The following is a 16,110-nucleotide window of genomic DNA, read 5'->3' on the forward strand; positions in this document are numbered from 1 at the left end:
TATCGGACCAACCGTTCACTTGTCTATTAGATTGTAAGCTCTTTGAGCAGGGACTGTCTCTCTTTGTTAAATTGTACAGCGCTGCGTAACCCTAGTAGCGCTCTAGAAATGTTAAGTAGTAGTAGTAGTACTTGCTCCCAGTGACGCCGGTGGGCAATTGGCACCGGGCTCTGGAGGCATAAATAAACAAAACAAAGCAGAAACAAGTTCCTTTGTAAATAATCATCACATAGATCCTGTACGTATGCAGGGTCATGGAACACAAACTCTTTCAACCGCTCAGCAGCCAAAAAAAAAAAGTGCAACAGTTGCAGGTGGGCACAGCGATGAGTAAGAGATAAGGAATAATGAGCCAATGTTTCAAAAGGAATAAGCTAGTCATCGTCAAAAAGCTGTCCCAGATGTTCCACGCCCTGTTGATTCCAAATTTGACAAGTACCAGGCATCAGCTCAGGCAAAAACAGAGGGTTAAACATGATAGGGGTGTAGCACAAAATATGAAACTGGGAATCGGTGCTCATCCAGTCCCAAGCCTGAAAAGTCATCAATGGAGCAGCCGTTGCTTTGGCAAAAGCCAGATTAAGTAGGATAGAGGAACAAACCACTAACCATTAGAAACATGACGGCAGATAAGGGCCAAATGGCCCATCCAGTCTGCCCATCCTCGGTAACCACTAATGTCTCCTTTTTCTAAGAGATCCTCCTCTCTACTGTGGCACCATCCACGTCTGTCAACGAGGCTGTTTCTTCTTACAACAATACTCTATCCTCTGCCTTAGACACTCTTGCACCTTTGATGACCCGCCCTGTAAGGCGTACAAAACCCCAACCTTGGCTGACTTCTAATATCCGCTACCTACGTTCCTGTACCCGCTCCGCCGAACGCCTCTGGCGGAAATCTCGGGCCCTTGCTGATTTCTTACACTTTAAGTTCATGCTGACCTCCTTCCAATCTGCTCTTTTACGTGCCAAACAGGATTATTATATCCAACTGACCAACTCTCTTGGCTCTAATCCTCGACTTCTCTTCACCACATTGAACTCTCTCCTCAAGGTGCCCCCTCCCCCAACTCCCCCTTCACTATCTCCTCAGACCCTTGCTGAATTCTTTCACAACAAGGTTCAAAAGATAAACCTTGCTTTCTCTACCTCACCAGCTCTCCCTCCACTAGTCCGTTCCCCTCTCTCTCCTTCCCCTCATTCCCTTTCCTCCTTTCCTGAAGTTACCATTGAGGAAACTACACTTCTCCTTTCTTCCTCAAAATGTACCACCTGTTCCTCTGATCCCATTCCCACCCACCTTCTTAATGCCATCTCTCCTACTCTTATTCCTTTTATCTGTCACATTCTCAACCTCTCACTTTCCACTGCGACTGTCCCTGCTGCCTTTAAACATGCTGTGGTCACACCTCTCCTTAAGAAGCCTTCACTTGACCCTACTTGTCCCTCTAATTACCGACCCATCTCCCTCCTTCCTTTTCTCTCCAAATTACTTGAGCGTGCTGTTCACCGCCGCTGCCTTGATTTTCTCTCCTCACATGCTATTCTTGACCCATTACAATCTGGTTTTCGCCCTCTCCACTCAACCGAAACTGCGCTTACTAAAGTCTCCAATGACCTATTACTGGCTAAATCCAGAGGTCAATATTCCATCCTCATTCTTCTTGATCTTTCCGCTGCTTTTGACACTGTCGATCACAGCATACTTCTCGATACCCTGTCCTCACTTGGATTCCAGGGCTCTGTCCTTTCCTGGTTCTCTTCCTACCTCTCCCTCCGCACCTTTAGTGTTCACTCTGGTGGATCCTCTTCTACTTCTATCCCTCTGCCTGTCGGCGTACCCCAGGGTTCTGTTCTTGGTCCCCTCCTCTTTTCTATCTACACTTCTTCCCTTGGTTCATTAATCTCATCCCATGGCTTTTCCTACCACCTCTATGCTGATGACTCCCAAATCTACCTTTCTACCCCTGATATCTCACCTTGCATCCAAACCAAAGTTTCAGCGTGCTTGTCTGACATTGCTGCCTGGATGTCTCAACGCCACCTGAAATTAAATATGACCAAAACCGAGCTTCTCATTTTCCCCCCCAAACCCACCTCCCCGCTCCCCCCCATTTTCTATTTCTGTTGATGGCTCTCTCATTCTCCCTGTCTCCTCAGCTCGAAACCTTGGGGTCATCTTTGACTCTTCTCTCTCCTTCTCTGCTCATATCCAGCAGACCGCCAAGACCTGTCGTTTCTTTCTTTACAACATCCGTAAAATCCGCCCCTTTCTTTCCGAGCACTCTACCAAAACCCTCATCCACACCCTTGTCACCTCTCGTTTAGACTACTGCAATCTGCTTCTTGCTGGCCTCCCACTTAGTCACCTCTCCCCTCTCCAGTCAGTTCAAAACTCTGCTGCCCGTCTCATCTTCCGCCAGGGTCGCTTTACTCATACTACCCCTCTCCTCAAGACCCTTCACTTTACTCATACTACCCCTCTCCTCAAGACCCTTCACTGGCTCCCTATTCGTTTTCGCATCCTGTTCAAACTTCTTCTACTAACCTATAAATGTACTCACTCTGCTGCTCCCCAGTATCTCTCCACACTCGTCCTTCCCTACACCCCTTCCCGTGCACTCCGCTCCATGGATAAATCCTTCTTATCTGTTCCCTTCTCCACTACTGCCAACTCCAGACTTCGCGCCTTCTGTCTCGCTGCACCCTACGCCTGGAATAAACTTCCTGAGCCCCTACGTCTTGCCCCATCCTTGGCCACCTTTAAATCTAGACTGAAAACCCACCTCTTTGACATTGCTTTTGACTCGTAACCACTTGTAACCACTCGCCTCCACCTACCCCCTCCTCTCTTCCTTCCCGTTCACATTAATTGATTTGATTTGCTTACTTTATTTATTTTTTGTCTATTAGATTGTAAGCTCTTTGAGCAGGGACTGTCTTTCTTCTATGTTTGTACAGCGCTGCGTATGCCTTGTAGCGCTATAGAAATGCTAAATAGTAGTAGTAGTAGTAGTAGTAGATCCCACATGCCTGTCCCATGTTTTCTTAAATTCAGGCACAGTCCTCGACCTCCACTGGGAGGCCGTTCTATGCGTCCACCATCCTTTCCATGAAAGAGTATTTTCTTAGGTTACTGTTCTAAGGGAATCCATAATTTAGAGGAGTGATTCTGGAGCACGAGCCTGACCAGCCTGGTGGTACAAATGAAAGTTAGACACCTAATCCACCCTATTATGGGCCCGGCAAAAAACAAAAACAATATAGGGAGCTTGTTAAAGTGAAATATTTCATCACACAAAGATACAAAAAATTTCTGAGGAGAAGCAATGGGAAGCACCTGGAAAAGATACATCAGGTGAGATAGTATATTCACAGCAACAGTGGAAATCCTAGTAACTAGGTATAAAGAAAACAAAGACCAATGCTTTAAATCAGCCTGGAAGGCGCTCAATAGATAAGACCTTTTTCAGGCGAATCATTTTAATATTGTAAAGTGTACCCTTAAGTACTTAAGGGAGCCCAGAGTGGAGACTAGTTCCAAAGGCAACAATAAATTAAGAGCCTCCACCTTAGCCATATTGACTTTAAGCCAGACACAACCCCATACTCGTGCATCTCCAGGATCAGATTAGGAAAAGAAATCAAAGGTTGGATTACAGACATCATCAGCAAAGAGAGCAATCTTATAATCATGAGGGCCTGCCCCAACTACTACAATATCCGGACTGGAACGGACAGCTGCAGTAAAAGGTTCCATTGAAAGGGCAAAAAGGAGAAGAGAAAGGGGGCACCCCTCCCTCATGCCACTACCCAACATGAACATAGAAGAATTTTTGATCTAAGTGGTTTACAGTTTCATTTTACTGGTACCATTAATATGTACACAAGCCTTAGGAGCCATGTACAGGGCTTGCACCCAAGTCCACAAATGAGGAGGGATGCCAAATTTTTCCAAAGTCGCATTAAGAATGGTTGCCTATCGAAGGCTTTTTCAGCGTCAAAACTATGGAGGACAAGACAGTATCGCTTCTCGCTGCATAATAAAATTAAGATTGATCATAAGCTGAATATTGTCTGCCGCCTGTCTGTTGGATAAACCAAACCTGCTCAGGGTGAATAAGCGGTGGCAGCACAGCACCTAACCACATTGCCGCAATATTAACATCTGAAATGGGAAGAGAAATCGAACGGTAAGAAGAGCAATCTGTTTTGTCTTTTTGTTCCTCCAGTCCCCCATCATCAGCTCTGGCAAAGGGTCACCACCAAGGACCACGCTGATAAAATCTCATAGCAAAGGGGCCAATTCAGGTGTAAACTTAAGATAGAACTCATTTAGGCGGCCATCAAGTTCTAGAGATTTATGAGAAAGCAAGGTTTTTCTAAAATGTTATTTACTTATTTTTATTGCTGGAAAAAAAAAAAACCTCCTCCAAAGTCACCGGACAGTCCAGTAATGCAGCTTGAGCCTCAGCAAGCTTGGAAAGGGGAACCCTATCTAAATAAAAGCTGACATTTGAATGGCAGAATCAAAAGTATAAAGTAATATGCACAGAATCGCTTCTGAATAGTGGATGAATCAACAAGGAGACTGCCATTCACATCCTTCACTTTATGAACTGAGCGCTAAGCCTGAGCAACCTTCATTCCAAGTTAACTTCAAAACCCAACAACTGATGGTCAATATTGTCTTCGTAAAGCTGTTCCAAGTGCAACCAGGTCCTTTGGCGTTGGGCAAGTAAATTCAATGAGGGAGTAGATTTATGTTGCGCCTCAAGCTGTGTTACATGAGCACACCATTGTGAGATCTGACCAAGTTTTAGTTTCTTCTGAAAGGCCATACAAATTTTTTTAAAACCCTAACAATAGTCTTTAACACATCACATAGTACGCCCAAGGATGGTCCAGAATTCAGATTAAACTCCAAATACTCCTTAAGGATAGCCCGACAATGCTCAAGAATTTGTTCATGCTGAAGAAGTCCAACATTCAATGACAGCACCGATCACTGGGATCAGAACCTACTTGTGGGATAAGTTTCAAGTTTACTACCAACAGTACAACCAAGTGGCTTACAATCTATATGATAGGAAAGAGATAAAATAGACAATAACCACATTCACAAGACACAACTGGAGAGGGGGAGGAACTACAATTGTATATAGGAAAGGGAAAGGGGGAGGGAAGACAGCTGCATCCAAAGGCTGCAGGTCTTAAAAATAAGCATCCCTAAAAAGAAAAGTTTTAAGCTCTGCTTTAAAAAGGGGTAGATAAGTAATTTGTCCGAGAAGAGGAGGCAGGGAGTTCCAGAGTTTGAGCCCCTGAACTGAGAACTGAGTTATTTCAGTAAGAACCAGGAAGCCAGCAACACATTTTTAGGTGAGGAGTGACATGGTCATATTTTTCAAACTATGTATGACCTGGATAGTTCTGGACTAACTGTATACAATGATGAACCTTAAATCAAATCCCTTGACAAATATCATTTGGATAATGTGGAATATAAAAATCAATAAACAGAAATGGAAAAATAGAGTAACTATAGTCTATTTGAGAGGTTACCAATGAATATATCAGAATATTGAGGGCTGGGGGGGGGGGGGGGTGTAATAAAGGTTGGATGGATTTGATAAGACGTAATTTATAAAAGGACTGTTGTACCACTTTACTAATCTGATCTTGAAAAGTAAGGTTTGTGTCAACAATAAATCCAATAATATGTGTACAATGGATCTGGAGAACTGGGAAACCATTCAGAAGAATAGGAGTTGAAAAAATAGCTGATCAGAGGAGGAAATAATAAGGACTTTGATTTCTCAGGATAAAAGTAAAAGTTTATCAGAGAGCCAAGCGATTAAGATTGGAATTAATGGTGGATGTATCTTCTTTATCTGTAGGGTCAATCAGACTGATCAGTTGAATGTCAGACTGGGCTAGAGTGAAAAGAGGACATTAAAAAAATGTTGAAGAGAGAAGGAGAAAGTATTGACCCCTTGAGGAGCACCTACAGGAAGTTGGAATGGAGTTGACTGAGTGTCAAAAGAATGGACAGTAAAATTCCTATTTTCTAATTATGAAGAACACCATTGATAAGCAGAATCAGCTATACCTATAGAACGTAGAAGAGCAAGAAGAGAGGGGTGATCTATTAATTCAAAAGCAGTCAAAAGATCCAGAGATAATAGAAGCTCTGAGTGAGATTAATCAAGAAAAGTAGCGAATAATATTAGTATGACCTAACACAGCTGTTTCAGTACTGTGATAGTGGAAACCAGTTTGGTTGGGGTGTAACACATTGGTTTTAGAGACAAAAGTAGTAAGCTGTGAGTGAACTATAGATTCTATGATCTTGATGAGAAAGGACAAATTAGCTAAAGGCCAACAGAGGGATAACTAGGGGAAAGTTTAGGATCTTTAATGTTTGGGTAAAAGGAAGAGGGACCAGCTCGGATGCAAAAGTCAGAGTGATCACAAACTGGAAGAAAGGAAGAAATACTGACTGGTATTTTTTCACTAAAAGAGAAGGCAGGGGATCTAGAGGTGTAGTGGTAGGTCTCATCTGAGCAATAATTCTATTAAGTTCTACAGATGAAGGGATGGAAAATGTAGACAAGTACTAGTTGGTAACATGGAAATTTGATTTGGAGACGAAGCAGAGTTTGAAATCAGTTTGAAAATAAGTGGCCAATGATTGGGCTGAAGGAACAGAATTAGTTGTAAAGGGCATGATCAGAGTGATAGATCCATTAGCAGTGGGACAATGCTGGAGACCTCCAAGACGATGTAATCTGGACGTCTCCAGCATGGGGAGAGGAGTAAAAAGTATAATCCCTATTGGCAGGTTGGACCTCCCTCCAAGCATCATAGACTTCCAGTTCTTCTAGAAAAGCTTTAAGAGGCCGTGAATTGCGCAAGTCCCCCCCCCCCCCCCCCCCCCCCCCCCCCGCAGTATCCAAAGCAGGATTGAGCAGAGTAAAATTCCCAAGAAGAAACTGGCTCACCTGAAAAGGGATCAGCATAGGTGCCAAAGCTTGAAAAAAAAAAAATGTTCATCCACATTTGGAGCATAAATATTGGTCAAAGCCCAACTGCGAAGAACAAAGGTTCCAACCACCATGGTCAGCCTTAACTTTTTGGACATGAGCCTGCACAGCTTTGTATATTAAGATAGCCACCCTACTCTTTCTGGTGCCAGAACATTCAAAAGCACATAAAACAACTGGATATAAACTATAGTGAAGAAGCCATTCATGCCCCGGTTTAAAGTGAATCTCCTGCAAAAAAAAAAAAAAAAAAAAAAAAAAAATTTTGATAGCGCAGCTCCACATAGAGCCATTGCCTCTGTCCCGGAGAATTCAGGCCCTTTACATTAAGTGTCAAAACAGATAAAGCAGCCATTACAGAAGTACCCTTCAAACACCGCAGTATAAGTGCCACGAAAAACATAGAAAAATTACCTTCTATCAAGGCAAGACAAACTAGCTGTGTATGACAAAAACAAATCCACCCTCCACCTTACCCACCCAGCAAAAGAACCCTCCCAACCACCCAAAAAAGAACCATCTATGCCCTCCACCATGTGAGGTCTACAGAGGTACAACAGGCATCCACCCAGAGCCCTCCCAAGACACACTCCTCTCACATTGACCCCCCCCCCAACCTAACACATACATCCAACTGCCACACAATTGGAGCACACACTCACCCACACACTCTCTGCACTGATCAACATGTCAAAGTTCAACAGCAAAGACAGATATATAATAAGGCAGCAAAAGTCAATCAATCAAGAAAACCTGGCTAAGGAAACTCAGTGCAACCAGGTAGAAGCCAGACCAGAACAGCTGAAGCTCAAGTGCTCAAAAACTGCTTAAGGCCCTTCCTGTTATCAGATACATGCTGCCAATGGAATGCTTTCAGCTTAGAAGCCGGCATAGGCACTGCAGAGGAGGATCCAGCAGATGGAGGCACCAAAACAGACACAAGACCAGCATCCAAGGCTCCTCCAGGGTTCGGACGTGATGTAATTTACCAGCCACAGCAAAGCAAAGGCAAAGGTCCAGCGATATTTGACTTTCTCCTTATTTAAACAGTCTAAAGCTGGCTTCATTTCTTGCCATTTAGCATACGTAAACAATGAAACATCTTGGTAAGCCTGCACCGGAGCGTCTTGAAATTTCAAAACAGTTCCCTGGCATTCTTTCAGTAAGCTTTTACCTAGTAGTGGGCAAAACGCACAATGATATCCCTTGGGCGATTATGCACTGCAGAGCCAAGTGCTCAATGTGCCCATTCAATGTCCAATGGGGCTAGTTCTCCACCATCCGACAACAGCTGCTTGCAGAAATCCTGCACAATCACTAGAACGGGGGCAGTGTGTCAGTTGCAGGTGATGGTTCTTGAGTGCAAGGCAGTTGCAGGGGGTTAGTACTTGAAGATGGGGCAGTTTTCAGGGAGGTGTGGCAGATGTGGGGTGTAATTCTTCATGGGGGGGCAGTTTGAGGGTAAGGAAGAGTAGGAAATGCTACCTTTTAAACTGTGTTGCCCTGTTCTCCAACTGTTCTGTTTCACTCTAAAGTTTCTATGCCAACATAATTGCCATGCTCTGTTTCGTAAAATCTTAAAAACTGCATTTAAGAAACATGTGTTGTCATAATCTTCTCAAGAACAGGTCTAAATATACAACCAGTTAAATGTGTTAGTTATTAGGGAACTGAACCTTGTAATATATTAGACTACTGTTAACGCTTTTCTACTATGTAAATATTTTGTTTCACTATTGTACTATAATGTGCTTCGAACCTTTTGAAGTGTGAGCGGAATATAATGTAAAGTAAAGTTGGAACTCCTTTTCCAAAAGAAATGCACTGAGCCAAAAATATTTGGGGGCGGGGGGGGGGGGGGGGGGGGAAGGCTCATTTCTTCGGAAACCCTGGCCCGATCTGGCTCATTTTCAAACTGTGCCTTTTTACTGTTTCTCATCCCCCACGTGCCAACTTTCATCCCATTCTGTTACATTTTCAGAGAGCTATTTTGCAAACAGACAGATATTCTGTATAATTCTTTCCAACCTCCACTGGCTTAGAGAGAATAATAACCATAACATTAAAGTAATTATAGTATCACAAGATTTAGTGACAGTGAGAGAATAACATAACAGAAATTCAGCTAGCTTTCACTGCAACTCACATTCTGGATGGTCCCATTTAAACTCTTCATCATTTGATTGACTTTATGAGCTATATCCTCAGTATGTTGCTCCAAGTCCTTTAGTACCTCAGGGTCTATGGGAGGGATGTCAGCCTTATGTCTTTGTAGAAATCGAACAGAATTTTCGGCTGAAAAACGAAACGAAAACAGGGCAAATAACTATTTCATGTAACATTATTTTAGCCGAAAGCCAAACCTCAAATTTTTTTTTGCTTTCAAACTGCCTTGAACAAAAGTATACAGCTTTATGAGAAACTAAGGGGCATGAATAATGGCAAGCATTCACCTTCAAAAATCAAACTTCTACAGAATATATGAATTAGTTCTACTCAACAAACTGCAGACCTCAATATATGTTGCTCAGACTTTTTTTCATTTAAAAATAAAACAGGAGGAAAAGACCTCAAAAGACCCTCGGTGCTCATGTGAACCTGTCACCGACACATTTTCATCACAAATCGGCCCACTGTTGTCACTGGCCAAAAACCTCCTTGAAATTTTTACTTTTCTATCTTCAAAATTAGTGACAATTTCAGACTCTGTGTCCATAAAAGTGTAGAATAACACGGTACAAACCTTTGACAACAAAATAATCATTACAGCGACTTGGACTCCAACCTAACTTACTCACTGGATCCTTTTCAAACTCCCAAACTCCCGATGGGGACCCGTTTCGCCCACCAGCTTTGTCAAGGGAGAAAACAGGGCACTCTAAAAAATAAAACATGTTGAAAAACTTCTATGAGCAACATCAGAGCTAGATAGACAAGTACAATCAACACTTGTCTTTTCATAGATAAAATTATAGCACACACTTTTCAAAATGGCGCCTCATTTTATATAGGACGCCGTCATTAATTCCACCAATCAGCAACTAGTAGCAGGTGCTATGGAATTCAAAATGGGACAAAAATGTGTTTTTTACATTAGAGAAAAGCAACCCATTCAACCATTGTATTCAAACCCTTCGGTTCAAGAGTCTGCAAATGACAAACCCATCATTGTTCGCATTGTCTTAACAGATGATCATGGTCACCACCATAGCGAGATGCTCTAATTTGTTGTCTCTCAAAATATTTCAAATCCCTGAAGGTATGTTGCATCTTCCTACAATGAATAACCAAAGGTGCTCTTTCTTTATTCTGGGAAAGACAAGATTTATGCTCATTAACTCGAGTCTGTAGCTTTCTTATTGTCTTCCCTACATAAAATTGTTACGCTTCTGCTAGCAGGCTGGGGAGGGGTGGGAACCTCTCTGCTAGAGTAGCTGGGAGGGACTTACCTGCTATTGGTCAGTCGAGTTATAGCTGATGTCTGCAGCTCAGACGTCAGTATCCAGGATCTATTTTTACCTGCTACTCCAGGTAAACGGTGCTTTGGCGTTTGAGCTCTGTGCTTGCCTTTAGCCTTGTAGTCTCTGTGATTGTAAAGCTTGTGCTGTGAAGGAGGGGCAGTTCTGCTTTGCCCTTTCTCTCTGTTTTATGTTCCCTTGCTGTGTGTCTGTATTTGTGCTGATTGCAAAGCTTGTGCTGTGGAGGAGGGGCAGTTCTGCTTTGCCCTCTCTCTCTGTTTTGTGTTCCCTTGCTGTGTGTCTATATTTGTGCTGAGTTTTGTTTCCCTTCTCTCTTGGTCTCCCGGGGAGGTGGTTAATGAGTTCTCCTTGCAGCTGGGTTTAGTCCTCTGGTGCCGGAGCAGTGTTTTGCTGTGTACTTTCTCTTCGTTTCCCTGTTGTGGCTCCTCCCCTTCCCTGTAGCTTGAGTGTGTTAACCCTTTGGTTCAGAGCTTTCCTCTGGCTTGTATTTCTTTGTTTTGTTCTGGGTACTGTCTGCCCAGATCTGATTCTCAGTGGGGTTCAGCTTCTCCTGTTCTGCTGCTGTTTCTGGAGTCCCTGAGCCCTACCGGCTGCCTGCAGGTAGGAGCTCAACTCCTACTGAACGGCGACTAAGTGCAGGTGAAGACGGTTAGCTGCCCCAGTTTCACTGTGCCTGCTGTTCCTTGGGGAGTGCCAGTCGCTGCCGGCTAGTTCCTGTGTTCTCTACCTGTGAGGAAGCCTGCACCTCTCCTCGAAGCTGGTGTCCTTGGTGAGTATGCTGAGGGCGGGTTCTTGCTACTGTGGTTCAGTCTACCCTGGGCTCCCCTTGACTTTCCTTACTGTTGGGGGAGGAGTAAGGGGGGTCTGGGCTCAAGGGCTCACGAACGGGGTTGGAGTACAGCTAACAGATAACAAAAATTTGTTGCAGGGGCACCTAAAGATGTAGGCTACACCAGTTGATCGACAATTAGTTCTAGATTGCAACTGGTATACATTCTGGTCATATCGGATTTATAAATTCTCTACATTCAAGGGGATTTCACAAATGTTACATTCACCGCATTTGAAATGGCCACTACTAGTTGTTGAATTCGAAATTGATATTGCTGGTAAATCTGCTGGACTCAAAAGTTATTTAAGATTGCATCCTCTAGAGAACACAATCCGCAGCTGGTGCTGATGGAACACTGGATGTGCCTATATGATATCCCAGTTCTTTTTTTTTTATAATTTTTGCCATCTGTTCCCCCCTCCCTTCGTATATCTCAAATTGGAGCACCTCGCTGTGGTGGTGACCATAATCGTCTGTTAAGACAATGCAAATAACAATGGATTCATCGTCTGCAGACTCGAACTGAAGGGTTTGAATACAATGGTAGAATGGGTTGCTTTTCTCTAATTTTTGTTCCATTGTGAATTCCATAGCACCCGCTACTGGTTGCTGATTAGTGGAATTAATGACGATGTCCTATATAAATTGAGGCGCCATTTTGAAAAGTGTCTGATCTAATTTTATCCTTGAAAAGATGATGAGTGTTGATTGTGCTTTGTCTACCTGGCTCTGATGTTGCTAATAGAAGTTTTCCAACATCTTTTATGTTTATTTTTTTAGAGCGCCTTGTTTTCTCCCTTGACAAAGCCGTCGGTATTTTGAAAAGGATCCGATGAACAAGATGGGTTGAACCACATAACTCAAGCTAAGTCATTCTAATGATTTAATTATTTTGTTGTCAAAGGTTTGCACCGTGTTATTCTACACTTTTATGGACACAGAGTTTGATATTGTCACTAATTTTGAAGATAAAAAAGTAAAAATTTCAAGGAGGTTTTTGGCCAATGATGACATAGTGGCCCGATGTGTGCTGAAAATATGTCAGTGACAAGTTCACTTCAGCACCAGCTGCAAATAGACATAACAGGTAATCATGACAAAACAACTAGAGAAAGATGGAGTGACAGTGGAATATACACAGGAAATTCATTAGCAGGTCTACAGTTCTGTTACTTAGTCCCTTTCTTTACCTTTCCAGTTCTTAAGCATTAGCTGGTGTGCAGTCATAGATACAGGTGTGCATAGGGTCATTATCTAGTCCCCATCCCCAGGGAGTTTGGATCCATTCGCACCCCCATCCCGATGTCATCCCTGCATTTTCTTCCCCATTCCTCCTCATATTGCTACTGTCCCCTCACTATGCCCACACCCAACCCGTGTTTGAGTGATCTTGTAATTTAAAAAAATAATAAACCTCCAAAAAACAGATTCTTAACACTTCATTATTGTATTAATTAGCCTGTATAGTTGTGTTTTTTAAAATATTATTGTGTATGTTATTGTGTTGCTATTAAATTTAAGTTTCTCAATTTGATATACCGCCTCTTTTGAAGCACAAAACGAAGCGGTTTACACATAACTATTCAGGTACTTGCACTGTCCCTGATAGGCTCACAATCTTAAGTATATTGTACCTGGGGCAATGGAGGACTAAGTGACTTGCCCAGGGTCACACGGAGCTGCAGAGGGAATTGAACCTTGTTCTCCAAGATCTTAACCCACTGCTGACCATTAGGCAGCAGTGGGAATCAAACCTGAATCGCCAGGGCCTCCAACCTCCTGCACTATTAGGCCACTCCTCCACTTGTGTATGTTATGTTGGATATAAGGCAGGATACAAATAAACAAACAAACATATTAAGCAAGTAAGTAAAAACTTAAGTAAACAAGTACCATTATGTAAGCCATTTTCTTAAATATCACATTCCATAATGATATTGCTGTTCCACCAAGTTGACACTAGAGGTGTGTAAGGGGACAAAATTTGGCCCCCATCCCCACTGGCCCCTGTTTAGATCCATCTCTATCCCATCTCCAGCACGAGATCTTTTGTCCAGAATGGATCTTTTGTCACCAATACTGCAGATTTCCCGTGGTTCCCATCCTTGGGTGCAACTTGGGTGGACTACAAGAAAATCCATGCAAACCTAAACAACCATTGGTACAGGCTGATATTGGCAGCGGCCAAAACTGATTGTGGTTCAGTTGTCCAAGATTTAGGGGAATTTTCAGCAGATCACTGTCAAAGTAATACTGAATGCCAAGCTAGAATGAAGTTAGCATTTATACACTTAACAGTTTATAGCTTAACAGAGTATAGGAAAGGAAATATGTAACAGAAAACATACACACAAGAGACTTATAAAATAATATCTTCCTTTAGAACTTAGATTTGCCTGCTAGTCCCAAGCGCTAGTGACAAGAGAAAGGGTGGGCTTCTGGCAGATCTATTGGGACTAAATGAAAGGTAAGACACAAACGTTTCTCTCCTTATTGTCCCACAGATAAGTCAAGAACTTGAGGGATGTAACAAAGCAATGCTCAAGATGGGAGGGATATGGAAGCACTTGCTAAAAGAACCAATGTTCCAAACGAAGCATCTTCTCTGGCAAACACATCCAGCCTGTAATTTCTGGCAATGGTATGCAAATCTAATCCACGGAGACTCCACCTAGGAGGCGGCTAGGCATCTAGTGGAATAAGCTTTCAAACCTATAGATAGCTGCTTCCCTACCAGGACATAAGCCAAAGCATGTCCTTCAACCACCTAGCAACAGTCGCTTGAAGCTGGCAGCCCTTTATTGCCACCAGCAAAAAAGTGATCAGGACAGCTAAAGCAAGTGATGAGAGTTCGACAAACATTTAAAAATCTCAAAGGAGGAAAATCCTGCCCACAGTCCTCAGTGAAAGGAAGAAATAATGGCTAATTCATAAGGAATGCTGAAATGACTTTGGGCAGAAAGCATGGGACAGTTTAAATAGAAACTCCTGCTTTCACAAATCCCTAAAGGAAAGGGCCTGGATTTTTGAAATTCATCTTGCCATAGTTATAGTCACCAGAAAAAAAAAAATAAAAAATTCAGCATGAGTCTTTAAAGGTAGCCTTCTTAAGAGGCTCAAAGGGTGCTTTTGTAGAGCCTTATACTTTGGACAAGCCAAACGAAATGGGAAATTCAACTGATCAGTGCCTTCAAAAAAACACACACAAAATTGAATGCTGAGCAAACTAAATTTTTTGTTACTGGATTATAATCCAGATCCTTTAGTAGATCATATTTTTAGTAAATCAAACAGAATATCCACCATTACGAGTTTATGTTGACCAGTCTTTATTTTAGAAATACTGTACTTTTTAGAAAATAGCTTGGTATCTTGATTTTGTAAACTGCTTAGAACTTGTGGTTTTAGCGGTATAGAAGTTTGATGTAATAATAACATTATTAATATCACACTTGGGTGTGCTAACAAGGAATTATGCAGCCATCCTCTATAACTGGCTGTGCTGCAGCTCTGTCTGTACATTTTAGACTTAGCAGCTCTGTCTCTGAATCTCCCCCACAAATTCAAACTTAGTGGGTGTGACCTGATTCTCTGTTAGAGGGGCAGCCTTCTATACCAGTTTTTCTTGAGAAATCCACCTTTTTTACAGATTAACTGGCTGTGCTGCAGCTCTGTCTGTACATTTTAGACTTAGCAGCTCTGTCTCTGAATCTCCCCCACAAATTCAAACTTAGTGGGTGTGACCTGATTCTCTGTTAGAGGGGCAGCCTTCTATACCAGTTTTTCTTGAGAAATCCACCTTTTTTACAGATTAACTGGCTGTGCTGCAGCTCTGTCTGTACATTTTAGACTTAGCAGCTCTGTCTCTGAATCTCCCCCACAAATTCAAACTTAGTGGGTGTGACCTGATTCTCTGTTAGAGGGGCAGCCTTCTATACCAGTTTTTCTTGAGAAATCCACCTTTTTTACAGATTAACTGGCTGTGCTGCAGCTCTGTCTCCATCATGTCCTCCGAGTCTGTTGACGAGGCTGTCTCCGCTTACAATGCCACTCTCTCCTCTGCTCTGGACACCCTTGCACCATCCACCTCCCGTCCCACAAGGCGTACTAATCCCCAGCCCTGGCTGACCCCTTGCATCCGTTACCTTCGCTCCTGCGCCCGATCTGCTGAACGCCTCTGGAGGAAATCTCGCACCCATTCAGATTTCCTTCACTACAAATTCATGCTATCCTCCTTCCAGTCCTCACTATTCGTTGCCAAACAGGACTATTACACCCAATTGACTAATTCTCTCAGCTCTAACCCTCGTCGTCTCTTCGCCACCCTTAACTCCCTCCTCAAAGTGCCCTTCGCTCCCACCCCCCCGTCACTCTCTCCTCAATCACTGGCTGACTACTTCCGCGACAAGGTGCAAAAGATCAACCTTGAGTTCACTACCAAGCCACCTCCTCCTCTTCACCCTTCAACCCTCTCCCTCAACCAACCAACCCAGACCTCCTCCTCCTCCTTTCCTGATATCTCCGAGGAGGAAACTGCCCGCCTTCTTTCCTCCTCAAAATGCACCACTTGTTCCTCTGATCCCATCCCCACCAACTTACTTAACACCATCTCTCCTACTATCACCCCCTCCATCTGTCATATCCTCAACCTCTCTCTCTCCACTGCAACTGTCCCCGACACCTTCAAGCATGCTGTAGTCACGCCACTCCTCAAAAAACCATCACTAGACCCTACCTGTCCCTCCAACTACCGCCC

The 16,110-nt window shown here is 43.1% G+C and overlaps 1 protein-coding gene across 1 annotated transcript in view; it reads right to left on the reverse strand.

The window, feature by feature from the left end:
- Positions 1–16,110, reverse strand: part of BORCS6 (BLOC-1 related complex subunit 6) — an 84,196-nt gene that overhangs the window by 34,648 nt on the left and 33,438 nt on the right. The window contains exon 2 of the mRNA XM_030206693.1: positions 9,190–9,338. Within this exon, the coding sequence (XP_030062553.1) occupies positions 9,190–9,338 (149 nt within the window). The remainder of the gene's footprint in view (positions 1–9,189; positions 9,339–16,110) is intronic.

Source organism: Microcaecilia unicolor, chromosome 6 (genome assembly GCF_901765095.1).
Source record: "Microcaecilia unicolor chromosome 6, aMicUni1.1, whole genome shotgun sequence".
In the NCBI taxonomy this organism is placed as follows: domain Eukaryota; kingdom Metazoa; phylum Chordata; class Amphibia; order Gymnophiona; family Siphonopidae; genus Microcaecilia; species Microcaecilia unicolor.